At 39.8% G+C, this 26,946-nt stretch overlaps 2 protein-coding genes across 13 annotated transcripts in view; both read right to left on the bottom strand.

The window, feature by feature from the left end:
- Positions 1–4,637: 4,637 nt before the first annotated feature.
- Positions 4,638–6,903, bottom strand: ywhah (tyrosine 3-monooxygenase/tryptophan 5-monooxygenase activation protein eta). Its single transcript, NM_001016868.2, is given in 2 exon segments — positions 4,638–6,112; positions 6,685–6,903. Coding segments are annotated over 2 exon segments (744 nt in total). The 5' UTR covers positions 6,772–6,903; the 3' UTR covers positions 4,638–5,455.
- A 238-nt stretch (positions 6,904–7,141) lies between these two features.
- Positions 7,142–26,946, bottom strand: part of depdc5 (DEP domain containing 5) — a 38,280-nt gene continuing 18,475 nt past the window's right edge. For 6 of the 12 annotated variants that reach the window (XM_004910591.4, XM_031892165.1, XM_031892183.1 and 3 more), the window contains 23 exons: positions 25,567–25,775; positions 25,020–25,223; positions 24,778–24,913; positions 23,930–24,030; positions 23,750–23,809; positions 22,204–22,387; positions 21,184–21,344; positions 20,986–21,103; positions 19,062–19,229; positions 18,170–18,389; positions 16,562–16,683; positions 14,920–15,019; positions 14,647–14,709; positions 13,818–13,948; positions 13,580–13,663; positions 13,035–13,167; positions 12,835–12,943; positions 12,238–12,465; positions 9,784–9,953; positions 9,464–9,635; positions 9,247–9,307; positions 9,068–9,150; positions 7,142–8,309 (listed from right to left, as the gene is read on the bottom strand). In XM_004910591.4, coding sequence (XP_004910648.1) covers positions 8,023–8,309; positions 9,068–9,150; positions 9,247–9,307; positions 9,464–9,635; positions 9,784–9,953; positions 12,238–12,465; positions 12,835–12,943; positions 13,035–13,167; positions 13,580–13,663; positions 13,818–13,948; positions 14,647–14,709; positions 14,920–15,019; positions 16,562–16,683; positions 18,170–18,389; positions 19,062–19,229; positions 20,986–21,103; positions 21,184–21,344; positions 22,204–22,387; positions 23,750–23,809; positions 23,930–24,030; positions 24,778–24,913; positions 25,020–25,223; positions 25,567–25,775 — 3,304 coding nt within the window. In that variant the 3' untranslated portion in view covers positions 7,142–8,022. Of the gene's footprint in view, positions 8,310–9,067; positions 9,151–9,246; positions 9,308–9,463; positions 9,636–9,783; positions 9,954–12,237; positions 12,466–12,834; positions 12,944–13,034; positions 13,168–13,579; positions 13,664–13,817; positions 13,949–14,646; positions 14,710–14,919; positions 15,020–16,561; positions 16,684–18,169; positions 18,390–19,061; positions 19,230–20,985; positions 21,104–21,183; positions 21,345–22,203; positions 22,388–23,749; positions 23,810–23,929; positions 24,031–24,777; positions 24,914–25,019; positions 25,224–25,566; positions 25,776–26,946 lie in introns of those variants that run through there. The other 6 variants (XM_031892156.1, XM_002931918.5, XM_031892162.1 and 3 more) reach the window with 6 other exon arrangements.

Below are 26,946 nucleotides of genomic sequence, written 5' to 3'. Positions count from 1 at the left end.
AATACATTGTATGGGTTGCAATAAAATTGCACTTTCAGCAGTAAACCTGCATTTGAACCTAGTTTCTTATTATCTGACGTCTGAGCTGAAAGTAACCTAAGCAACTGTGTAACAGGTGTTCTTTTTAGTTTTGAATTATTTGGCCTCCAAACTTAAAATGCCATTGGGTTGTTATGCTTTGTGACCCAAGGAGCCAAAAACCCGGTTGACTGTAAAACTAGATTCCTATTCCTATACTTTACATATGTTTTTATCTATCTTTTTGATAGTGTGGCCATAGTCTATGTAAACCCATAGAAGCATGCTCTTGTCCAATTGTTTTTCCCTCTTTTTTGTTACACCTGTGCCTTTAGGCACCAAACTAACTGCTTGTTCTGAGGCAGATTATTGGTGTTTGGTTTCTTGCTTGCTTGTGCCTATGACTACGCATCTTTTGTATACGAAACGCATCAGGACCTTTTTGTTTTAAAGATCTCTACAATAAAGACAAGTCTTTAGTGGACCAAGGAGTGCGTGCCATTTCTCTTCAAACTGGTTTCTTGCTTGGTCATGAATTTTAACACCTGCCAAATACATGTGTGTGTTTCCTTTTTCTATTCTCTTACCCTGTTATGGGCTAAGGGGCCCAAATGTGATTCCGGACTTTCTTCTTCCAATTAATCATGAGACAGCTACTGAGACAGTTCTTCCCATTGCTGTCAGTCCCCTGTAAACGGAACACCTAATATAGGGCTTTAGGTAATAGGGGACAGTGGCTGGGAAGCGGCAGCTAAGGTTAAAATTTAACACAACTGGTTTTCAAATGGTGACTGGTAAATTAAGCAACAGCTGAACAGTGACTTGGTAAGTGGTTATGGTGGTTAATTTATGTCACATGTACACTAAGGTTGGGGTATAAATTGCACGCTCACAGGGCCAGTGGCTCACCTTGTTTGGGGGTCTGGTCTTAAGGCTAATGCCAGACGAGGCGTAGGGCGGATATTTTTGGCAAGCGGAAAAGCGCTTGCTGAAAATTCCGCCCTACGCCTCCTACATGTGCCTGCACCCGAATGAATGGGATACGCTCGGGTGCAGGAACATGTAGCCGATATACGCATAAAAACGCAAGACTTTGCATTCTCTTGCGTTTTTATGCGTATATCGGCTACATGTGCCTGCACCCGAGCGTATCCCATTCATTCGGGTGCAGGCACATGTAGGAGGCGTAGGGCGGAATTTTCAGCAGGTGCTTTTCCGCTTGCCAAATATATCCGCACTACGCCTCGTCTGGTTTAAAAAAAAAAAGTAGTATTTTTGCAGCTTGGAGGTTTTATTTTTGGTGTTTAATATAATGGGAGATTTGATACTAGCAAGCTGAAGATTTGACTAGTAAGCTGGATAAGCAACTGTTTACCAGAAAATAAATCACATGGAGGCCAGCTCTGGTCTCTGTGTGATTTATTTTCTGGTAAACAGTTGCTCATCCTGCTTACTAGTCCCATGAATTTTAATTACACTGCTACAGTTATTATTTTATATTCACTTGTATTCCAAATCTCACATGCTTCAATAGCCATTGCATCAGCACAGGGGCCATTCCAGCACAGGAGTAAGGTGAGGAGTAAGATTTATATTCATTTAATTTAGGTAAAATCTAAGAATAAAATTTAGCTTTTTTTTAGTAGTTGTTTCCAGCAGTTCTTTTTAGTAGCTTCTTTTTTAAAAAAAAAAAAAAATTCCTGGAGCAATTCTATTTATAATGCAGATAGTAGATCTATTATCTGAAATGCTTGGGAACATTTTATGTAGTTTGGATTAGCAGACCTCAAGTCTACTAAAAAAAACATTAAAATGTTAAATAGGATTGGTTTGCTACCAATGTGGATTCAAGCAGCTTAGTTACTATCAAGTACAAGCTAAAGTTTAATTATTACAGAGAAAAATAAATAATTTTTTTAAATGATTTGCTTAAAATAGAATCTATGCGACATGGCCTTTCTGTAATTTCAGAGCTTTCTGGATAACAGGTTTCCAGAGAAGGGATCCCATATCTGTTTTTAAATCAGGGAAATCATCAAAGCAGCTTTTAGTGAATGGGTTGAAAGTCAAAAAAAGGCATTTGCCTGACATTACTGCGCAACAGGATGCCTTATACCTACATCTCTAAATGCTCACAACAGAGGTTTCCAGTTTTCAGTCTCTGGATTTTAGTGCAAGTACAGTTATGGGACCTGTTATCCAGAATGCTCGGGACCTGAAGTTTTCCAGATAACAGATCTTTCCATAATTTGGGTCTCCATACCTTAAGTCTACTGAAAAATAATTTAAACTTTAATTAAACCTAATAAGATTGTTTTGCCTCCAATAAGGATTAATTATATCTTAGTTACCATCAAGAACAAGGTACTGGTTTTATTATTACAGAGAAAAAGGAAATAATTTTTAAAAATCAGAATTATTTGCTGAAAATGTAGTGTATGGAAAATGGCTATTCGGTAATTAAGAGCTTTCTGGATAACGGGTTTCCGATAAATGGATCCTATACCTGTACGACTATCCCACCACAGTTAAAAGTGGATAGTCGACTTAAAAACCCATCACAAAATGCATGTAATAATGTAGCTTATACATTGCAAACTGGCAATGCTACATTTACCCTACTATGGATGATCTCTGGTATAAGTGTAACATAATTTCACTAGAGGCTGCTGGTTACAATTAAAATATATATGCATGAGATGTAAATTACTGAATCCTTGCACCGACTCATCCAATCCAGCCCAGAGCGTCACTTGTCATCACCTTGGTAATGCATCACTAGTTTGTGACTTCATGTAGTTTCCAAGGTAACTGCTTCAGCAGCTTTGCCATCACAGTAGCAATGCATACCGGAAAAAGGAGTAGCTCGTCTTTAGCAGTAAATTAGTGTATTTTAACATTTCATTATCTTCTGAAAGAAATAGTGAAAAAAATCTAAACTACATTCACATTACCCCACAGAGATGCTGTTTAAAAGACTAAAAAATTACAAGAAAAAGCAAGGGACGCAAGGAGCTCTGTGATATGGAATCAGGAATCTCCACACCTTTTTAAGCTTATTGCAAAGAGTTCTGCAGCATTACGCCTCCTAGCCCATTACCATGGAAACTGAAGCTTCTATAAATCTCACCCTGTTGCTGTGGAAACTGCCAGAGACCATGCACATCATAGCCATTACCTGAGAGTTGCTGGATGAATTATTCAGGTCACACGCAGGCAGGAAATGTTCTGGGTTATTTTGATGTTAGAGCCAAGTAGTGCCTGTCTTTACAATCACTAAACCATTACTTGTAAAGAAAAATGGGTTCTCTTCAATAAAAGAGATTCCCATTGCTTTGGTTTCCGATTCTGCAGAGAAGCGGTGGCTGTAAAGATATCTTATACCTTAACTGTAAGAGAAAGCAATAGTGAAGGGACACATTCACACATGTAAGGTATATGGCCAGTTTTAGTTTAGATACAGGAGACTGTGTGGGAAATCGTATTGCAGGGGCAGCTTACGAAATAAGGGTTAATTCTTCTCAATATTATTTAACATTATTGAATCATACAATAAAAGGGCCTAGGTGACTGTATGGTAATTGATGCCATTAGAGAATTACAGCAGAAACTGGTGTTGCATACTGACCCAAAGTCAGGGTGGAGCAAGGTCAAGCAGGTCACTTGATGGTCACCTTGCCTTGATGGTGCTTTTTTTTTTACCTTAGCAACAACTAAAGCCAGTCAAACTAACTCATATTTGCTTGGCTGCCAATACTACCCAAAGTGTCAGCTCATGGGTTGGTTTTAACAGGCCATCATGTAATCCTGTCTGCTTGTGGATGACTTGGCCAAACCAATAATTCCATCTGCCAGTGCAGCATGCTGAAATGTATTTTGGCTGATGAGGAACTGAAGAGCTGCAGCTTCTTTTTACTCCCTGCAATTCCGAAAATGGAATCTGACCATCCACAGCGAGTTTTATATATCAGTCAGTCTTGCCTGCAGGCTGTTCCTTCAGTTATCTTTTGGGAATCAACCAGAGTATGGCCATCTTAGGGGCTAGCCACCTGGGTTTCTAAAGGCAGAACAACAGTGAGATGGAATTAGATCAGTGCTTGTGTTGTGCACCACAAAAATAATAGGGACTAGCCTGTAACAATACTCATCTTAAAATAATAGTTAAAAAAAAAAGGAATATTGGTGTGTGCAGCCTCAGGGTGTGCGGCTTTATTTCATAGTAGAACTAAAGGCATGCATCCTAACTAAACTGCAAGTCGATCACGCAGGTAACCTTGTGTCTGAATAACTAGCACCCTAAGCAGCCTACTGGTACTGGTGTATATTTCCCACATACATATAAAGTTCATGATTTTCCATGATCCATGTGTGTTTCATGTGACAAAAGCAAGATACAGTTAAAATGAATGATTCATGGTAATGATAAACATCTGTCACTATCAAATCAATTGTGATTTTGCCTAAAACCCTAACCCCACCCTTTTTCCCTATCACCCTCGGCTGATCCTAGCAACTAGCTTCCAGATGTGGTATAATGTGGATTACATATGGATACTGAGGGCTAGGTATCCATGTCAAGCCCAATCTAGGAAAGACACAAGAGGCCAGTGTAGATTTTATATCCTCAAAGCAGCATTTATTTCATCCAAGTAATCCCAAGACATTTAAATTGGGTGTCTGGCATTATATCAGCATCCATTGTAACAGGCGAGTACACACTGTGCAGGTGTAGCCAGACCATACAAGGACTGACCAGCACACAACTAACAATCAAATAATGAGGCCCTCAAAAGTAGCAGAAAAATAATAAAAAAATAAAATAAAACAAAATGAAAAAAAGAGCATCCAAACCCACAGGAGATGCAGAATTATAAACACGCCATAAGTTAAAAGGGCACTGAGAAACCTCACAAAGCTCACATGTAAAACGTCTATTGTAAGCTAAAAAAAAAAAAAAAAAAAAGGATGTGGCTCCCTATCCCTCTGAGCACTGGCCAATCACAGTCTTAGCTGTGGCGGCACCTCACCAGAAGGGGACCAGGGCAATATTACATGCACAAGGAATGCTGCACAAATTAAAACTAAACCAGAGTATCTTAACGGAATAAAACAGGACCACTTTGCTTCATTCCAGCCCGTACTTGCCCTATCAACTAGGAGAGTTTGGGCGCCTTTCTTAAACCGCAGCTTCTCTTCAACCCCGCTCAAGGCGAGGGAAACCTAAGAAACAGCTGATGTGCCAACGCAATCCAGCAATGCCCAAGAGGACTCCGCAAGAACCCGTTCTCCCCAGGCAGGCAGCAGTATGAGCAGTTGTGCCAATGATACGGATATGATAAGCACAGGACATGTTTGGGGTTAAGGGTTGGAAGTGTGGGTGGCAAGTGGTGTTGGGGAGCGGGTCATTAATGGGCAGCAGCAAAACGCAGGGCCCTCTTTAGTTGTTCCCTTCTCCAGTCTCTTCATCTTGCTGGTCACTTGTCCACAGGGTCAGGTTGTCACGCAGCAGCTGCATAATGAGGGTGGAGTCCTTATAGGAATCTTCATTTAGCGTATCTAGCTCAGCAATGGCATCATCGAAGGCCTGCTTGGCAAGGAGACAAGCCTGCTCGGGGTTACCCTGTATCTCATAATAGAAGACAGAGAAGTTAAGGGCCAGGCCCAGTCGGATGGGGTGGGTCGGCTGCATGTGTTCTTTGCTGATTTCAAAGGCCTCCTTGTACGCGGCTTCGGATGCTTCGGTCACACTTCGCTTTCTCTCTCCTGAGCCCACCTCTGACAGGTAGCGATAGTAATCGCCCTTCATCTTTAGATAGAATACTTTGCTCTCGTACTGGAAGTCGTTGCAGTTCTTGATGAGAAACTTGTCTAGAAGTGACAGCACTTCACTACATACCGCCTCCAGCTCTGCCTCGATCTTCTCTCGGTAGGCTTTCACCTTTTCCAGTTTCTTTTCATTGCCATCTGCTAGTGTCTTCTGCTCAATGCTGCTTATCACACGCCATGAGGAGCGGCGTGCCCCGACCACGTTTTTGTAGGCTACAGACAGCAAGTTCCGATCCTCGTTAGACAAAGGCTCGTTCAGTTCTGTGACCTACAGAAAACAGGGATAAGATGCCAATCAGAACACATGCCCACATAATATCAGAAAGTGATAATAATCTCTATGGGGAGCTGTAGCCTGCAATACACAGGAGACCTCAGTGGCCTTCGTGGCTACTACTTTGTGTTCTTGGTCACATACAATGCACTGTTTGTGGATCTGTAATCTGTGCCTCACTTCTATACACCCCAAGGTGTGATTCACTAACGGAGATCACACCCAGTTTTAATCTGTGATTAAGCTGCCATTAGGTCATAATTAAAAATGAAATGCGACAGAATGAACCAGCTAGTGGTGGTACAGTGTCACTGGTAGAAGTTGCCTCTGTTACTGTGAGCAGAAAGGCTGCATGTGCCAATGGTGCACTCTCCGGCACCCATACACTGCTGCCCCACCCCGCCCACATACTACATGCAGATCCGCTTACCAATGCACATATATTGCAATAAATACAGATATTCATGTGTATAGGTGCAGTTTCTATGGCAAATCCATTCATTGCACAGGCATACTAATTGTTTAGTACAAGGATATACACATATAGGCTATAAAGACATACTTACCGATTTCATTGCTGCCGCCATGTCCTCATATCTTTCCGCCTGCTCCGCTAAGCGGGCTCTCTGCAGCAGCTGCTCCCGATCAGCCATCCTTTCAGCAGGCGGGCTAGATCAGACGCCGGTCTGTGCTGTGGATCCGGTACCAGTACCACCCTAGCTCCCGAACACTGTCAGCGCGCTGGACCAGGTTCTGCTACTAGCAGCACTTCAGCCCAGGACGCACTACCGAGGGGCGGGGCAAAGGCGGAGCCTTACGGAACATTTCTAGGTGACGTCATGATCTATTTATAGAGACTACTAAGAGCATGCGTAGTGGAAGTGCTGCATTGCACTGCAAGAAGTGGGGGCCCTGGGGTAGGAGGGGGCTGGGAATGGAGAGCGCTACAAATTGCTGCTGTCACTGAATGCAAGTCCTTATAGGACAGCGCCCCTTCCCTCTTTAGTAACGCACAAACTTCAGTCCCGTTACAAAGCCCAGCTTTATTATGCAGCGTTCTACATCAGTATTTCACACAAGGAATCTCAGGTACATTCTTGTCAGCTTTCTGGAATAACAATGCGCACTTCCAAGGTTATTGCCATAAAATACCTCCAAATCCCGTCCCTAAGCATACGGGCCTATGGCAACAGTTTCTCTTCAAGCACTGTGTGATGAATTTCCACACCTGCCATAAGCTTTATGCAGAGCTGGTAAATCTGCTATACATTTTGTTTCAGAAGCAGCAATGTACCTGTATAGATGTTACATCATAGCATGCCAAACACTTCTCTAGAAGCAGCCACTGATCTGTTTGGCAGCCTGCTGTCTGGGCACTGTGCAACTGCATCAGTATGGCATGTATCCTTCACTTTAAGCCAAGGCCCCCAAGGGCAGAGGCACAGCCTTCATGGTTAACTGAGAACATAAGTTATTCTCCCATTAACATGGAGAGAGACCAGTATATATACAAATCGACCAGCACTACTCTGTGGGGAAACTACAAGGATTTAGCCAGGGCACAGCTTCAGCACTGCCCTTTCATGAGCCATAATCCAGTGTCAGCTATTTTTAAAGTGCAACACTGCTTTTACGCTTTACATTTTCAAGACAATCCTAAGTGAACTGGTCTTTGTAAAGAATGTCCAATAAGCTTGAACCACTATCATAGTGAATATGATATTTTACAACTTAGGTTGGTCAACGCAAGAACTACTTCTACACACGTTAGCAACGAATGGAAAAGGCACAGAGTATGCTCCTCTTGGAGGAGAGACTGTCTATGCACCATAGACACTGTTGTCTTGACTTTGGTTGCAATCTCCTTGCAATCCTCCTGTTCAGCGTAGATACTGCAGGCATATCTAAGGCGCACTTGTGTTCATTTTCTCCAAGCAGTTTGCCCAGAATGTGCCTAACCTGTTATCTCTGTTGGCACAGAAGTCAGTAAAGTCTTTAAGCAGTCGGTCAGCAAACCTCTCATCTCCTGTACCAATGGAGCGCCACGTTTTAGTCAGCATGGTATTGTAGGCCCAATTATACCCTATGCGTTCTTCTCCAAAAAGGTTCTGAGTAGAAGAGCTGGTCGAATTCCTCCTACGTCTCTGCTGTCCTTTCCGCTTTGAGTAAGGCAGCTGTAAGAATACAGTACCTAAAGACAGAAAGAAGGCTGCTTAAGGAAAAACATAATGCACAAGAATCATGAATAATACACAAGAGTCATGAATACCCTAAAAATGATATCCTTATAAACAGTGCTTATTGATGTCATCGGTCATACTCTGGGCTTAGTGATGTGCTTTCTGTCACAAACAGACTGACTAAACTTGTGTAATACAAATAATGTACTCCCTGTTGTAAAATGAGTATATTAGAAGTTGCATTGGAGTTCTATGGTCTGTATAAAAATTTGCACTTGCCACTACTTGGCACAATGTGCTTATCCTGTTGCAAACTGTGCTAGCATTGATATGGGCATTCTAGAGCTAGCAGAAACACAACAGCTGTTTGCACTATTTAATATTTTGCAATTTAGAGAACCTATATGGGCATTTACAGGTTCAAAGTACAAGACACTCTGTGCCTTATGCTTCAAAGTAGGCACAACTGGTATACAGGCTTTCAGCACTAGTATAGGGAAAAGCATGAATGGGAATTTATTTTTCTGATCCATTTTTGCACCCTGCCCTGCACCTACCACTATAAAATAAGCCATATAATTCTATTTTATTTCCTACAGCCGCAGTCCCTTTTCTTTTTCCTTCACCTTCAGAGCCATGCAAGCTTATTTGTATGTTGAATGTAAAAATGTAATCCAAGGAAACAAACAAAATACACATGACATATGGAGGATATAAGAGTTGGGAGAAATGGACTGAACTAACAGAACAGTATCTATTTTTTGCTCACCTGTCACATGTATATATTGTGGTTTATTCTCTGATGGGAAGTTAAATGCAGATGCTGAATATTTGTCCTGAATAAAGCCAAATCTGTATGGATAGAGGGCAAAAAGTAATGGCTATGTAGGAAGAATGGTAAAGAACAGACAAATACAGGACAAACTAAAAATAGGAAAATAACATTACCTATAAGCTATTACTTCCTGTAGCAAGTACATTCGTTCCCAGTAAGTTTCTGGTTCAAAACCTGAAATGTATGAGTAAAATAAACACAGAATATCTGTCTGTCTCAATAACAAAGAAAAAAAAAAAAGATATTTACTATTCCTAATCAAGTTCACATATTTGTATTAGTTGCTACAGTTATGTCACCTCTGGTCCTGCCCTGTACCAAGACACATACCTTCAAAAAGATGGTCATTCTCAGCTTTTACTAAGCAGCTGATATTAAGTGGAATAAAAAGCTGAGCACGCAAAGGATCCCCATACAAGTAACTAGGGAGAGAAAAAGGGCCTTCTACAACAGGTACTAGGAGGAAACCGCAGGACGGAGCTTTTCTGTGCCATCCTTGAACCTGCAGAAGCAAATTTTAACAGTTTAACAGGCAGAAAAAATGAAGAGTGATATGGAGAAAGTACTAAGTTCGGGGAACCCTGATTCAGTTTTTAGAATAGGGATATTATTTAAAATGGATGTGGCAAATGGTACAAGAAAACTCCCACCATCTCAAATAGCATTGCTGCAGTTGCTGCCATCCAGTGCAGTTTGATCTCAAAAGCAGCAGTCAAGGAGAAGTTTCCGTGATAGTAGCTGCTGCACCATTCTAGCCGGTCAGTGCGGTTATTAACATCCACATCTAAAGTGACCGTTCTCTGCTCTGGCACTGTAGCAGCTTTTTTGTGGGAAAGGAGAGAGAGAGACAGAGAAACAAGTCAGATCAACAATATGACATTCATCATATATATAAAAAAAAAAAAAAAGAAGTAAACAGGAAAAAATATCACAAGGCAAGACTATTTCACATAAAAAGGTTAGCCTTAATTAACTTAACAGTGTATTTATTATTTATAAACGAATTAAGGCCCTTTTCCTATTTGCAGTGTTTCAAACAGTAGTTAATGGGAAGAGACCTATCTTCATTCCCAGTATTGTTTTTCCTGGGAAGAGGAGCGACATTGGAACTGTTCCATTTGTCGTAGCCCAGCTAGCAGAAAAACGCTGTTGGATTATTTCCTGCTAAATTTCAGCCCCACACATATGGTAGCCTGGAGGATATATTTAAGCAACGTGTATCTTAGAAAATTCAGGTACAATAATATTCATGTAATCAACCTTGTCTTTTAAAGGAGAAGGAAAGGTAAAAACTAAGACTAAGTAAGTATTATCAGATAAGTCTTTGTAAATACTGGCATAAGCACTTACAGAAAAGCTGCACTGAGTCCTCTATCAAATGAAACACAGGATTTCTTGTCTCCTTTTTTGTAAACATGTTCTTTGGGTATATGACTTCCTCCCACATAAAAATACTTCATTCCAGAGGCCAGAGTCTGCCCAGCTCTCTCCTCTCTCCTGCTCCCCCCCCCCCCATTAAAAATTCTTAAAACTCACTCCCTCCTCCCTTAGGAATGTGTAATCTGAGCTACTAGCCTCTAGAGCTGCAGCAGGGAGCTATGAAGACCAAGCTAAAATGGCAGCTGCAATCTTAAACAGAGGGAACTTCTAGGGCTCTTTACTCAGGTATGATAAAGCTTTCTGCAGAATAAATATAGCATTCTAGGTGGCACTAATGTGGTAAATCTATTGGCAGTAAAATGCTAAAATGACTTTCCTTCTGCTTTAACTGATGGTGTATCCAACAGCCCCACAATAGCCTACAGAAGATCTTTTAACTATGTAATTTCCTTTAAGCAAAACCAACAGTCATTGGTTCCAACTTCCAACAAATAACCTGTTAGGTCACACTTAACAACTAGTCAGTGCAGAATACATTTATTGAGCTCTAGTAAGGGAAATGCTGGGAATGTAAGCACTCATAACCGCCTCTTGCCTTATGTGTATTTCATTTGTTTACTATTCATATGTATGTACAGTGTGCAGCAGAATTTGATGTTTTTTTTCTACAAATAAAACACAAGCCTTGTTTGTTAAGGCTTTAACATTAGCTTAAGATTTTATGTTTGAGATACAACCTAGGAAATAAAACGTGCAGTTGAACAAGTTAATTATGCCTAACCTTTTTTTGTGGAAGATTCCAATCACTGTAAAATTGATCAACGGCATTATAAAGGACTATAGTAGACAGGTCACATACAAAGAAAAAGTGATAGCAAGAGCATGCAATATTGCCAAACATGCAAATGAAAAGTAAGGCATCTAGGACTGAACTGAAATACAGGGGATGGACCAATAAGGCATTCCAGATACAGGAATAATGATGAACCAGAATGTAGTCCTATTATTTTAAATTAATTGTATCCAAAGACTATGACCAAGGATCCAAACAGGGGTATGTGTAAAGGAAGTCTGTCACAGAACCTGTTCCATGGTTCTGGACAAAGACTTGCATGCAAGTTACATGACAGCCAGCAGGGGAGGAGCTGATGAAGACGGATTGCAGCCAGTCAGAGCCAAGAGAGGAACCAATGATGTCACATGGACGCAATGTGATTGAAGACCTTTGTGGGGTAGTTGAATGGAATGATAAGAGAAGAAAATCAGCCATATTAAAAGATCACCAATATGTGGTAAGACTAGCAGTAACATTTCTGAGGTACACAGGCCAAAAATCTTAAGAAGCAACTTGAAACAAAAGAGCTAGAGCACGCCTTAATACACATCCTTACCATTCTGTATGTTAGATCTAGTTAACTTGTTTATACTAGTCACACCATGAGAATTATAAGTGGCTTATTGACCAAGAACATACAGTTTCTCTCAGAAATTTACAGAAAATGGATTAAATATAGATAATATTCAAAACTAGGTCTGTGACTATAAGATGCCCAGCTCATTTTAAAGCAGTTTTCAAATGTATTCTTTGTGATATGATCATGAAAGCAACTCATGTGATAGCTTTCATTGTGTATATGTGACAGGATGGCCATGCATGGTCCACGGGAGATCATACTCTTGGGGCTGCTTCTCCATCAGCTCCCCTGCCCTCTGCGGGCAGCTACCTAGCAGAGCAGCGGCCTGGCTCCTTCCTCCGAAGCTGCGGCTAAAGGAGCTGTGCCTACTTGCATAAGATGCGGGGCGACTAGGTAACCACGGCAAAAGAAAAGGTGGGATCTCGGAGTGCAGTAGCTCTTCCTCCACCAATGCAACCTCAAACCACTTCCGTTGGAAGGCTGTGAAATCCTCCATGGCTGTGGAATGCCACACGCATGGCTGTACCAGGTTTGATGCTGCAAGCAAATGAAAAATACAAGGAATATTAGCCAGGAGTTTGTAATTCGCAGAGCTTACTGTGCTCTAAGAAGGAGATTAGTCACCCACGATAGCAGAGATCTATTGTAGGTGAATTATCTCTTCATGGACATTAGCCTTATCAGATAGGACAGAAATGCTGTTTAATTGCTGTAAAATCAAGCAATTTACAACTTAGTAGATCCCATATGTTTCATGTCAGTGCACACAATAAGCTCTGCCCTTTACTTTCTGTTAAAGAGAATTAAAGCCTTTTTTCACATTTCTGTGAAAAATGTTGGTGCTTTATAACTAATAACAAAAAAAAAAAAAATAATCAGAGAGCCCACTCAGACAAATGATCACACCTCTGTCAGGCTCCTTGTCAGCTGGGATCTTGTACAAGTAAAAGCCATAGATGAAAGTTCTAAATGTCTCTCCTGAAGCATGTGTGATATACTGCTCTTCAAGCATCTTCTGCAATACACAAAGAGTTCAGTGGTGTGAATGAAGATTGAGTACTTTGCACCTGCATATTGTTCATGAAAACTGTAAAAGTGCTGCTTACCTGCATGATATCCATGGCCATAACCTGACTTTGCACCCAGCTAATATTATTGACCAGCCAATGCACAGCCTCAGCACTGATAAAGCAACCAGGAGGAAGGCACTTCTGCTCTGACAGGAGAGGGATGCCTGTACTAAACAAAAACAAAACAACATAACTCAGGTCTGCAATCACTTTTAATGAAGATATATTACCCCAAAGAACAGTACTCTAGAACTCCTTTGAGATATCAAGATATTACCACCCCTAAACATTTTTTGAGGTATCAGGATTCAACTATCTATACTGCTGTACTGTAAAATGGGTCAGATAAAGTCAGATGGTATGTTTTACAGCATGCAGTGCTCCCTTCTTAAATGCATGTTGTGTCAGATGGCAAATTTTCCATGTAGTTTACACATCAGATTTTTCAGTTTGTCCAATTATTTTTTGACCCATGCGACCACATCCAACTTGTAGGATGTGATCTGTAGATCTCCAATGAAGCTTTGCTCTAACAGTACTTATGAAATAATAGTTCCCTTCCCAATCTATATGTTACATACGTTGGATGTTTCATAGCCTCCAGAATCTCACTCAGACTGGCAGTGGTTGGTAATACACTTGGACCCACAGATATCTGCTGTGCACTACAAACGAGAAATGTTTAAAATAACTGTAATAATAGAATTTAAACTAGTTGTGGCAGAAGCAGTAAACAGTCAGTGTTTGGCTATATTTTGCATGCCAAAAGTGTCCTCATAAAGCCACAGGATAAAAACATAAATAAGTGAAGTTCTGCACCTGCATTCAGTTGAAGTGGGGGGCTGATCTACAGAGGTTGCACCCTGACTCTGTATTCTTTCAGAAGGGGTAGGGTTAGGCATGGCATTATTTCCATCAGTCACTAAAGAAGTTCCTTGGTCAATGGAGATCTGCAGAAGTATAAAACAATTGCCTGGTAAGCAAAAACATTTAATAGCATAAAGTTTCACAAACTACTTGCAGCAAACTTCTGAAGACATTTAAAATACAGACAATCTGGCCATGGTTATTTTTGCTTCATTGGTTGTAGGACTTTCTTGGGTTAGCATGCTATACTTAGAAAGAAATAACACATTCCATCCTATGAAATGTTTGATGTTTATATCAGGCCCATGCAGTTTACTCACAGCTGCAACAAGGACATAATAATAAATAATAACTGATTATTTATATATAAGAGAATAAAAAGGAGTACTACCCTTAACTGTAGGGCCAACTGTCCTGGGTGCAGGAAAAAAAAAATTCTAAAGAGAAAAAGTACCGCACAAACTGTAGGTAAAACACATTTTGAGAAGTTCCTGTGAGTGCAGTACTTTTTTACTCTTTATATATATATATCCTTGATAAAGGTCCCCTAGTGGGACCGAAACCTTTTAATTTTTAGCACAATGGTGGAATAAAAGCACAATTATTATTTAAGATACATGGAGCGCCGGTCCTTTATCTTCTATAAATTAAAGCTTTGGCTGTGCACCCTCAGCACAAACTCTTTGAACACGCACACACATATATTTGTAACACACACAAAGTACAAGGCTGTATGCAGATGTAATTTTGAGGCCCAAAGCAAGTATCAAATGGAACTGACCTGAGGAGTGAAGGAAGGCGCTGTGCGTGGACTGCGTACAAACTCCACAAAGAAGGCCCCATCCTGGGGTTGGAGGAAGCAAAAGCGAAGACAAGATTGTGAAGAGAGGAGAAGACAGACAGGAAAGATTATCATGGGATCACAGGACATGAATAGTTCAGGAAAGCAGACTGCCCAAAAATCACCAAGCAGTGGCAGGGGAATACATGTATCTTTATATAGCCTCACAATTAAAATTAAGGTTAAATGACACGTCTTCTAGCAAAAGCCTACCTTACGAGGACTGTCCACATAAGTGGGAGTTACCGCAGGGTCTGAGACCTGAGATGACAATTTTGCAGCATGTACAAGGGCTTGCTGCTCCCCCAGGCTCCTACAATGTGAAAGGCATAGTGAGATACATCCTTAGTTGTGATACACTATTGTCAGGTACTAAAAGAGAACAGAGGAGTGGTGAATCTACAAACTTTCTTTTACCCAAAAGCCAAAGTGTTTTGTGTATAATTGAGACAGGGACCAATATTCCCTCATTGTGCACAGTACAAAATCATGTGTTTTCACAAAAAATTCTTTGTGCACACCACAATTTATTGTGCACAGGTCTCAAAATGTGTGTGCATCATGTATCAAAGCAAAGAACTTAAGAGGGAACATTGGCAGGGACTACAATATTTTATTTGCTTTAAGTGCAGGCACAGCACAGAGAAGTATTAAAGGAACAGTAACACCAAAAAATGAAAGTGTATAAAAGTAACTAAAATATAATGTGCTGCTGCCCTGCACTGGTAAAAGTTGTGTGTTTACTTCAGACAGTCTACTATAATTTATATAAATAAGCTGCTATGTAGCCATGGAGGCAGCCATTCAAAGAAGAAAAGGCACAGGCATATAGCAGATAACAGATAAAACACTATTGTATTCTACAGAGCTTATCTGTTATCTGCTATGTAACCTGTGCCTTTTCTCCTTTTTTCCAGCTTGAATGGCTGCCCCCATGGCTACACAGTAGCTTATTATATAAATTATAGTAGTGTTACTGTAGCAAACACACCAGTTTTACCAGTGCAGGGCAACAGTGCATTATATTTTTATTACTTTAAAGCTCTTTCATTTTTTGGTGTTACTGTTCCTTTAAGTTCTCTCTAACCATTTTCTGTTTCAATGTATTATTTCCATATATAAGTGGTGGTGGAACAGGGTAATACGTAACTAAGTCATGCATCCATGTGGATGCAGTATCATGCAGCATCAGGAGCAAGTCTGTGAGATTATGTAATAGTTTCTTTCCCCAAGCAGTCTGGCTCCTGAACACTATGCTGCCCCCATCCACACTGGTCTCTCTAATCCACACCTTTTTTTTTTTTTTTTTTTTTTGCACAAACTTGCATAATACACATTTATTGTATTGCACAATTGAAAAAGAAAGAAAGAAAAAAAGGAAGGAAGGAATATTTGTAATATTGCACTATTCTTGTATTGCACTGTTCATCTAGCCATTCCACCACTGCACTGATTTTGTGTTGCACAGTTCTGTGTTGCACTATTCTCCACTATGTATACCATTTCACATTATACTGTATATTATATTATCATTATACTGTATATTCTTTATTCTATTTTTTTTATTATTATTATTATAGTTATGTATACTTGTAAGTATACTGTTGGGATGACAAAGCTTTACTACTTACTACTATGCAGGGTTGGATATGAAGCCAAGATTGGCTCTGAAATGCGAATGTTTGTGTTTCTTTGCTGATATCAGCCCTGTGTGTCATCAGCCTTATATGAAAAACCAGTGTATGCCCAGCTTAAAGGTTAAGAGCCATTCTCAGCAAAAAATTAACCATAAGGGGACTCTACAGCTGACTATGGCCATTTTCTCTCAACTATAAAACATGCAAATGAATCTTACTTTTGATTAGCTTCCATCTCAAGCAATGCTGATAGTGCTGATGTTCCTTTCTTCCCTATAGGTGGACCTGGAGGTTCTGGCGGATGAGAAGGCAATTGCAGGCCCTTCATACCTGCTCCTTTCTAAGTAAAATAAAGTTTATACATTTTAACTTCCCTTTACTCATTGTCTGCTAAACTCTTGTGTAAATTAGCAAGAACTTAATAGAACAGAAATACAGACAACAAATAAATGAAATCTTCATACTGATTGCTGTACATCACATTATTTCTAGCAAACAATGATGAGGGAAGCAGTAATATTCTCACATATCAGCAGGAGCTAGTGAATTAGTGTTAGCCTTCTTATAAACAAATAAATAAGGTTGAGGAGACTGCCTCATTCAGACAAAAGCAAACAAAAGGAATTCTGGGAATGAATTCCAAACTCATAAAAAAATCCCATTAACATTGGTTTATCCTATAGGCTACAGCTCACCCACTGGGTTTGAAGCTGAAGCCAGGATTTTTCACAGGCTTCTCTATTATTTCTGGAAAAAAGTTATCCCATTGCAGTGCTGAATATTTTGCCTTACCTCCACTACTGAATTTGCTTTTGAGAAAAGGCAGTTTTAACACTAAAAATGATTATGCTGAAAATCCATTCTCTCTCTCTCCAATAATACCCTGGACAATGTTAATTATTTTTAGTGCTTTATGCAAAAGACCTGCTGTCTCAGATAGGGAGTTGGGTGACAGTCACTCTGCCAGATGTTTGCCTGCGTGCTTGGTCCATATTAACTCCTAGCCGACTTCAGCTAGAACTGGAAGCCAGCTACTAAGGCTGGTGTGAAGCGCAGATGCAGAATCTTACAGAATGCATCTCACCCTATCTGAGACAGCAGGAAGGTAGGGATAATACTGGAAGGTAGGGATAATAGTGGAACATGATAGAATGGAGTTTTAACTTTATATTTAGTTACTGCTTCTTCAAGTGAATTGCCTAGGGTCACAAGGAGTTGCCACAGGTAATAAAATCACAGTCTCTTTCAAAAGATTCCATTTTAAATGCTGATTACCTTTAGGCCAACAGGTTCATGTTCAAGTTAACTTTTTATTTGATGTAGACAGTGTGTGTTTTTTTTTAATTATTTAGCATTCTGTTCATCAGCTCTCCAGCTGGAATTTAAGCATCTATCTGTATGTCATAGTACAGTTTGCCTAGCAACCAGGCTATGGTGTGATTGAAAGACTTGGAAATGAATAGGAGAAGGCCTGAATAGAAAGATAAGTAATAAAAAAGTAACAATAACAATAAAACTGCAGCCTCACTGATAACTTTTTGGCTGTTGGGTTCAGTAAAACTTTAAAGCTTGAAGACAAATAAGTATAAAACTATAAGAAATAAAGAAGAACTATTGCAAAGTTGCTAAGAATAGGCATTTCTATAACATACTAAAAGTTAAATTACAGGTGAACCACCCCATTGAAGTAGCTTTAAGAGGCTTGTATAGGGTCACAAGGAGCTGCCACAGGCAGTATAGCATCCCACATCAAAGGCTGATTTCTTAACCTGTAAGCCAACAATATTTATCAAGTAATATGTATAAAGGCATACAGTCCCTAGTACCCGGATCATGCGATCAGAACGGTGGCGTCGACGGATTCGGTTTAGCCCCTCCACAAAGCGTAAAAAGCCGTCTAACAACTGTGCTTCCTCTTGTTCTGATCGAGGGCGTTCACCATATATATCACAGCGTTGTTCCCCCTCAGTGATGCGTTTTGTGGGTCCCACACAAGAAGGGAGCAAAAGGAAACGTGTGCGCCAAAACTTTAGGGATTCGATGAGACTACAGAGAAACACACAAAACATAACATTGTACCTAAATACTTATACAATGTCTTGTACAAATGTCACAACCTCATATTACTCCACTGCTTACAATAATGACTTATTAAGGGTTAATAATCCTTAGGTATTTAAAAAGTAGTTCACACCTTCAGATCAACATTTAGACTTAAGGTCCCCATACACGGGCCGATAGTAGCTAATCGGCCCGTGTATGGGCACTCCCGACGGGCCTGCCCAATCGATATCTGGCCTGAAATCGGCCAGATCTCAATTGGGCAGGTTAGAAAATCTAGTCGAATCAGGGACCGCAACGGCTTGTTGATGCGGTCCCCGGACCGACTTTTCCTATACCCGCCATTATAATTCGATCGTTTTGCCCCAGGGTCAAACGATCAAATTATCCTGGATTCTTCCGATATTGCCCATCCTTAGGTGGGGGATATCGGGAGAAGATCCGCTCGCTTGGCGACATCACCAGACGATTGGATCTTATGTTGTATGGGGACCTTTACATTGGGGAGTGGGTTGTTTGTTGTTACACATGTGGCCATTTCTCTCAGAACCAAAAAGTAGTCTTAGATCCAATCTCAACCCCACTATTTACATGACCACAGGCTTTGGAGCCTCTCAAGCAGTTTGCCAATAACACTGTGTAAGAAAACTGATCTACCTGAAATCTTCAGAGCCAGCTGAGCATATATACTGATCCAAATAGTTCCATTTATAATCCTCCAGTCGCTCATGGGAGAATTCCACCCAGCTGGACACAAAATCACACTCAGAGTGTGATGGGCACAGACTGTACATGTAGCTGATTTGGGCAGATTCATATGGATACCTAGTGACATTAGAAATGACATATGTTATCACAATTTGTTCCTTGCTGTTGATTACGCAATAACAAAATCAAGCATGATCACTATCTCTGACCACTTAAAGGAACAGTAACGCCAAAAAATGAAAGAGCTTTAAAGTAATAAAAATATAATGCACTGTTGCCCTGCACTGGTAAAACTGGTGTGTTTGCTACAGTAACACTACTATGGTTTATATAATAAGCTGCTATGTAGCCATGGGGGCAGCCATTCAAGCTGGAAAAAAGGAGAAAAGGCACAGGTTACATAGCAGATAACAGATAAGCTCTGTAGAATACAATGGGGTTTTATCTGTTATCTGCTATGTGCCTGTGCCTTTTCTCCTTTGAATGGCTGCCTCCATGGCTACATAGCAGCTTATTTATATAAATTATAGTAGACTTTCTGAAGTAAACACACAACTTTTACCAGTGCAGGGCAGCAGCACATTATATTTTAGTCACTTTTATACACTTTCATTTTTTGGTGTTACTGTTCCTTTAACACCCTTTTCTCAGTACTCTGGCTGCAATTGCTGACCAGGAGCCTGCACAGTTGAAGTCAGAACCAGATCGGTTCCAACATGCTCCTGGCTTCTAGCACAAATGGGGTAAGAAAGGGACAAATGGGGTAGTACTGAGAAGGTGACGCAGTTGGGGAGGGTGTTCCATTCAGTAATTTTTTTTCAGTATTTCTGACAGCTCTAAACACATATATAAAGCTATCTATATATCAAGTTGTTTGCTTTATCGTTGTGAGCTAAAAAATTTTATTTACATTTCAGTCTTTTTTTTGTTTGGTGCCAACCCGTGAGCAGTGCTTAGCAACCATAACTAGAAAGAAGGCCTGAATTATCTGCCAGTCAAACTGTACTATTGTGTTAGATAAGCAAGGTGGTTGCTGCAGCTTTCATCTGCCTGAAAAACACATTTATGTGAAAGCAGTTAAGGTCCCCTGGAAAGCTATGTTCTAAACTTTAACAAAGCAGATACATCTATTTCATTAAAACCTCATTATTGTACTGTCCATAAGCCTATGATTGTTCTGCTGCTAAGTTACAACCCAGCATGAATTTAGTTAGCAAGTAAAAGAGTAAATGGAAGAAATGGCAATTCACAGAGGTATCAATTAATTTACAAAAGCATGCTGCTGAAGAGCGCATTATTAGCAATATGCTTCTTATATTACATGTAATATGTACTTTATAATTTGAGGTCATTTTACACTCATCTTTCTATATACAGTTGCACATACCTCATACACAATATCTTCTGTTCTCCCCATTTAATCCTAAGGCCACTGGAGCATTTTCTCTCCTACATATATGCATCTGTGTATAAATAATGCACCACCTTTTGTAAAATATAAGGATATTATAAGTCAACAAGGCATTCCATGACTATATAAAAGCATGAGGTTAAAAGGCCTTGTGCTTTTCCAGGACATGGAACTCCAAGGTGACTTCTAATATTCTCATGTTACAAAGGGGGTTTATTATTAATTACACAAGAATACACAAGATTCAGTGAGCCGTGTGACATAAATTACAACACTAATCACTGATTAAACCTGATGACAATCACTAAGCACTGTTTAAAAGACTATAATTTATAGGCTTTTGTGTATAATATATATATTTTTTTATTTATTTTTTTTTCATTGCACTCAAGTGTTGCTCTTATGTTATTAATTCCAAATCACATGCCCTTTAGCAGATCTCCCCAAAGATATTTTTCTTACTTGGGTAGATATCTAGTGACTGTTATTATCTTGTCCTTTAGTGTCACCTTATGGAAGGTTCGGCCCATACTCAGCCAGTACTGGTTCTCCTCTTCAGCTCTGTTCCTTGACACCAGCCCTATTAAACAGTAGGTATGAGAATGTGAAAAAAGTGAAAAATAAATAATTTCTAAGCTAAGTATCTAAAGCCAAAAATACCTCTTCTGTAAAGCGGGCTGCTGCTGAGTGGAGGAGGAACAGAGGAGATGGCTTTTGGGTGTTTTGGCTGAACAATAATTTGATAACCTTGCATAAGACGTTGGCAGATAAACTCTTCAAAAACTTGTTGTGCAGTCATCTGAGCTCCCTCTTCATCTCGTCTGCAATATGAAACTGAAAGTGAAATTTCTCTTTCTAGGAACAATCTGTACCATAAAAACCCTTAAATATTAGCAAACAAAAACACTAATATGCTGTTTGGGAAAATATTTATGTACATTTGTGAAAACATGAATTAACAGATAGTGAATAATGTACACCCTGTTTTAAAATAAAGGGATATTATAAGTCACAGAGGAGTTCCATGACCATATAAAAGCATGAGGCCAAATGCCAAGTGCTTTTATACAGATCATGGAACTCCCAGATAACTTCTAATATCCTCAAATTTTACAACAGGGGGTACATTATTTATTATAATAATAATAATAATAAGTTTCAATGAGTGATGCGACAGAAATGACATCACTAAGCAACAATTATAACCAATGACATTACTAAGCTCCGTTTATAAGGATATAATTAACATGATATTCATGGCTCTTGTGTTGCTATATACCTATATTCAGCATTATCACAAACAACTTTAAAAACCTTGGTCAGTGGGACACAGTGGGTCAGACTGGGTCAGTGGGACAGCGGGAAAAAGCTGGCGGGCCCCACCAACCCAAACCTGATCCCTGCTGGGACGCATTGGCGCTCCCTTGCTGACCTCCCTTGAGGGGGGTGGGGGGCCCATGGGGATGCAGCCCTGGTGGGCCCCGCACACCTCAGTCCAACCCTGAGAACATTAAATAGAGCAATTTGTTGGGTTAATTTACATTATTCTTCTTTATTACCATCCATCAGTGCAATTAGAGTACAGCACATACAAAACTGACCATTTTACAACTGCTCCACTATGGTCAACTGTTAAACCATGAATGTAACTATTGCCCTTTTGCTCTTTCGGGTTTGTACCTGTCAAGGTCAGCTTCTGGCAGAAGGTCATAGCATCCCTCTGTGTAATCATTTTGTAGACTTTGCCTATCTGGGAAGTAGTCTGTGGTAAGCGGCAGGCAGGCTGGGGTGGTGAGGGACTTCCAATCCACCCCAACCGTGCAGCAGAAACCAGGCACTACGGGGGGAGCAGACAGCATCAAAACTGCCCAAAGGCCACGCAGAGAGGTGTAGGCAGTAAAAGAGAAAAAGTAGAGGGAATAAGAAAGACAGAGTGGGTAGTTCAAAAGGTGACGGTACAAAGTAGTGTAATGTGATTGATCAGATTCATTTGGTTCAAATAGAGTCATATTAGTCGTGGATCACAAAAAAAACACCGAAGACACCGAGTGGTGAAAAATAAAAGTGGAAAAAAAAAAGAAAATGATGTAAAGCAAGAGAAATGAGACAAACAAAAAGTGAATAGTGGCAGAAGCATTGAATGGGAAAAGAGGGAAAAAGAAGAGAAAAGAGAGCAGGTTAACAGTGCCATGCTTAAAACGTATTCTGCCCCATCATGCACTGGGATATTTTTTGGATCAACATTATATATTGAAAATTTTAGCATCACATGCCTCCTCTGAATATAAATTAATATATTATAAAAGGTGTTGTCCACCTTTGAGTTAATTTCTAGTATGATGTAGAGACTAATATTCTGAGACAATTTGCAATTGGTCTTCATTTTTCATTATTTGTAGTTTTTTAATTATTTCAGTTTTTGTTAGGCAGCTCTCCAGCTTGGAGTTTCAGCAGCAATTTGGTTGCTACGATCCAAATTACCTTAGAATCCAGGGTGTGGTTTGAATAAAAGACTGATATATAAATAGGAGTGGAACTGAATAGAAAAATACTGTAAGTAATATAATGTAACAATAACAATTAAACTGTACCTTCACAGAGAAATAGTGTTTTGGCTCTGGGGTCGGTGACCCCTATTTGAAAGCTGCAAAGAGTTATAAAAAGGTAAATAATTAAAAAAACTATAAAAAGCAAATAATGAAGACCAAATGAAATGTTGATTAGAATTGGTCTTTATATAACATACTAAAAATTAACTTATAGGTGAACCCCCTATAAGAAATTACACAGCTTATACAGCAAAATAAGATTTACAAGGCGATGCATGAGTCGAAATGTCAGTGGCTTCATAGGAATATCAGTGGAAAGTTAAGAAAGAAAGGGCTGCACACAAGATACGACCATTGTGGGTGACCAATAAGAAGAAAAACAGAAAAAAATGACAGAATAAAATAATCTATCCAAATACATATATACATAGACATTATTAAAATCCATATCAAATTCTATCTATCTAAGCTCAAAACCTAAACTAAACCTATTTGATGTTAGATTAGCAACTACATTATGCACTGCCACTCTCTCCAGTAAAGCAGGAATTCAAAACCAGCCTAAGCAGGCACCAAGAAACAGTCCTCAGACCCATTGTAATGTTCTGATATTAAGCCCATGCACCTCCATAACCAACGTGAATACCCTCTTCTAAGTCTCAAGCCCTCCCACTCACTGGGTTCTGGGCAGCATGGTACGCTGTCATCAGAGGACTCTTTCTCCCTGTGATTAGACCCTACAGCAAAAGAAAAAGGAAAATATCAAATATGCCCCCATGTGTTTCCCCCTGGCCTCCAGAACTAATGCTGGAAATCCAAGCCAGTAATGGAATAGCCTACCTTACTACTGATATTACCTGTATTGTGGTTCCTCTGCCCATTGATGGGTGTGTTGCAGGAGAATTCTTCATTGCTCCCACAAGAGCCATTTTCCCCAGGGGTGCGAGGGCCACTGTGTCTGGAAGGAGGAAAAACAAATTAGCAGTACAATTCCAGAGAAAAATATATTTATTTAGCAAAAAATGAAATGTAAACTTAATGTTTACATAGAGTAGAGATTTTCTAGTTCTACACACAGCACAGTCACTATTTGTTTATGCTCTGCTATTAGCCCAGGAAATTATCAGCCATAAAAATCTAAATAGATATAGACCTAAGGGCTGATTTTTCAGTATTCATTATTCAGACAAAATCAAAACCATAAATTCACAAATTGGTCTTTCATCCTCTTTTCCCCATCTATCAAAAAAAGAGGGGGAGCTGTATAAATTGGACTTTAAAAGAAGTCTCTCTGGTTATACTGAAAGAACTCAGCCTTTAGAAAGACTGATCATGTATTTGCCCTGGTAACCCAAATTAAAAGGAAACAAAACAGCATAATCAGCCACTGCTGAGTGGATTAGTGGTGCTATTTATTTGGCATACTCTCCTTAGGGAAGCACATTAGTATCCACTGTGTAGGCTGAGAAATTATCCTTGTTTTGTATTTTCCCTCCCATAAGTCTAGCTTGGTAGATCCCATTAGTGAATGTACTGCCTGTAGGACTTGCTGCATTATGGATAAAAGAAAAACATGGTGACCTGCATCCAAAATTTGTACACTGTACTTGCACTTGTAAATGAGCCCTATTTACTTGTATGCCATATTGCATCATAAACCTTAACATTAAGTGCATTTATATATCCACTGCCCTTGGTTGTTTACCTGCCAGTGGCTTCATGGTAAGCCAATTCTAGCAACTCTGCAGAAGAATGAGATGCCTCACGCATGCCACTACCCTGTAGCTCTGCCATATTCTGACGAGTTTGGTGATGTATTTGTATTGCTTCTCCAGATGGGCCTAAAAGGGAATTGTAATGCATACAAAGCCAAAGTGAGACAGGGAGACAAATAACGCAGAAATGGAAATAAATGATAAAGTTCCTTATTTGCAATACATAACCTACCCACTGGAAATGTGTGCATCCACCTCCTGCGATTTGATGTCAGTTTCATTGGCATACGTGAAGGTGCAAATGGGTTGATGAGTGCTCTCTGCGGGTGGTATCCCCCAGGTCGGACGTGTAACATGGATTCTGCACTGCCCACATGGAATCTGCCAGGAGCACTTGAGTCTCGCTGTTGGGATTCAATCATCCTCTCCAAGAAATCTACAAAAAAAAATGGATCTTAGGGGTTTTGTAGCAGCATGAGCAAAAATTACCTCTGTTTCCAGACTAATAGTGTTATTGTTTGTAGGCTAAAGATGGGCATACACGTGCCATTATAATTTTCAGACCATGTGTAGGATCCAAATAAGTGTCCCAACAATTTTTCTACCATGTGGATCGGTTATTTAGCAAATAGGACAGGTTAAAAAATTTCTGTTGGATAACAATGTCTCCTTTTCCTGGTGTGCTGTTGCCAATACTATTGCAAGTGTTATGACTGTTGTCCTTGATTATCCTCCTGCATGTGTTGCATTACTGACTAAGCGATGTGACATCAGCTTACCTCTTGTGCTAGTATAACCCAAAGAGCTGCTGGCCTCATATTGATGCAGATGTGGCCTTGGGATAAGTAGGATGTTGGAGAGTTTTCCCAAAGAGCTCTCATCTGAATTTTGGCTACGGCCTTCCTCTGCTGTAAATGGCCGACTGACTGGGCTACAGGATGTGTCATAGGAACAAGAACTTTTTCGAACTTGTGTCTCTCGCACTGCCCTGAGGAAACACAAGCTGGCCTTAGATGATACACTTAAGCATTTAAAAGGCATTATTGGTTTATGGATAATAGAGGTTTCTGAAGACAGACTTTTTAAAATGTATACTTCACATCGAAGAACTTCATCTAATGTAGATTAACATTATCTTATCATCTGGTTAGTTACTATAATTGATGGAAATAACAACCCTGTGACTGAAGGACTTAATTATTTTGAATAACTAGTTTCTCTTCTAGACACAACTGAAAGCTTAAATTGAACATTAGTCAGTGTGAGATTTGTGTTAACATGTATTTGGTATACTAGACATTGTTGGAACTGTTACTAAGTGAATAATATATCAATATTCTTATATATCTATAGCTAAGGGGCATGCTGACCGAAGGTTGTAACTTCAAGGGGTCTTAAAGTGAAAATATTCAACAATCAAGAAAGAAAGACTAGCCCTCCCCAATTTCTTGTTGTAGTGCTATTGCAGTCAACTGGTCTATGCATTGTGGTGGTTTAACCCAGGCCCCAATATCCAGGCCACTGTACAGGAAGCTGCGGTAATCATTTATTCCTAAAGCCTTGGCAAACCAATTACACAAAGGTCTACCATCAGTATAACCCCTAACACCTCTCATGAAAACAGTTACCCAAGGGATTTCCCACCAAAAAGCAAGTAGCTGGTCCAAATGGACTTGACTCAAGAAATAATACCCTTGCACAATTCAGGTCCCTACCAGATTCCAACCTTTGGGCTATCACAAGGGTAAAATGCCTGCGCAATATGGTCAAACCAGAAGCCAGGACCAATTTAGACATACATTCCAGGCTCAGTTCCCTAGAGGAGCCCGTACTATTACGGACGCATAATGTTATCTTCTTCGTTGGCCTGAGCTTTCCAAACCCCTCAGCTGGTTTTACACTATTTTTATTTTAACACTGTAAATCATATTAAACTAAAATGGGCCCAGGATTTCCCTCAACTGGACAAGGAAACCTGGAAAGATATACTTGAACAAATACCCGAAACTAACATATTTAAAAGGGACCGCTACATTCATGTTAAATTTTGTAACCATTCACGTTAAACAGTGTTTAACCCCAAACAGGCTGGCACAAATATATCAAGGTTATCCAGATGTTTGTGTGAAATGTAATCTAGACCAGGTCAATTATTTTTA

Source organism: Xenopus tropicalis, chromosome 1, assembly GCF_000004195.4.
Source record: "Xenopus tropicalis strain Nigerian chromosome 1, UCB_Xtro_10.0, whole genome shotgun sequence".
Lineage (NCBI taxonomy): Eukaryota > Metazoa > Chordata > Amphibia > Anura > Pipidae > Xenopus > Xenopus tropicalis.
The sequence above is the reverse complement of the archived record's forward strand: the minus strand, read 5'-3'. Positions and strand labels throughout refer to the sequence as shown.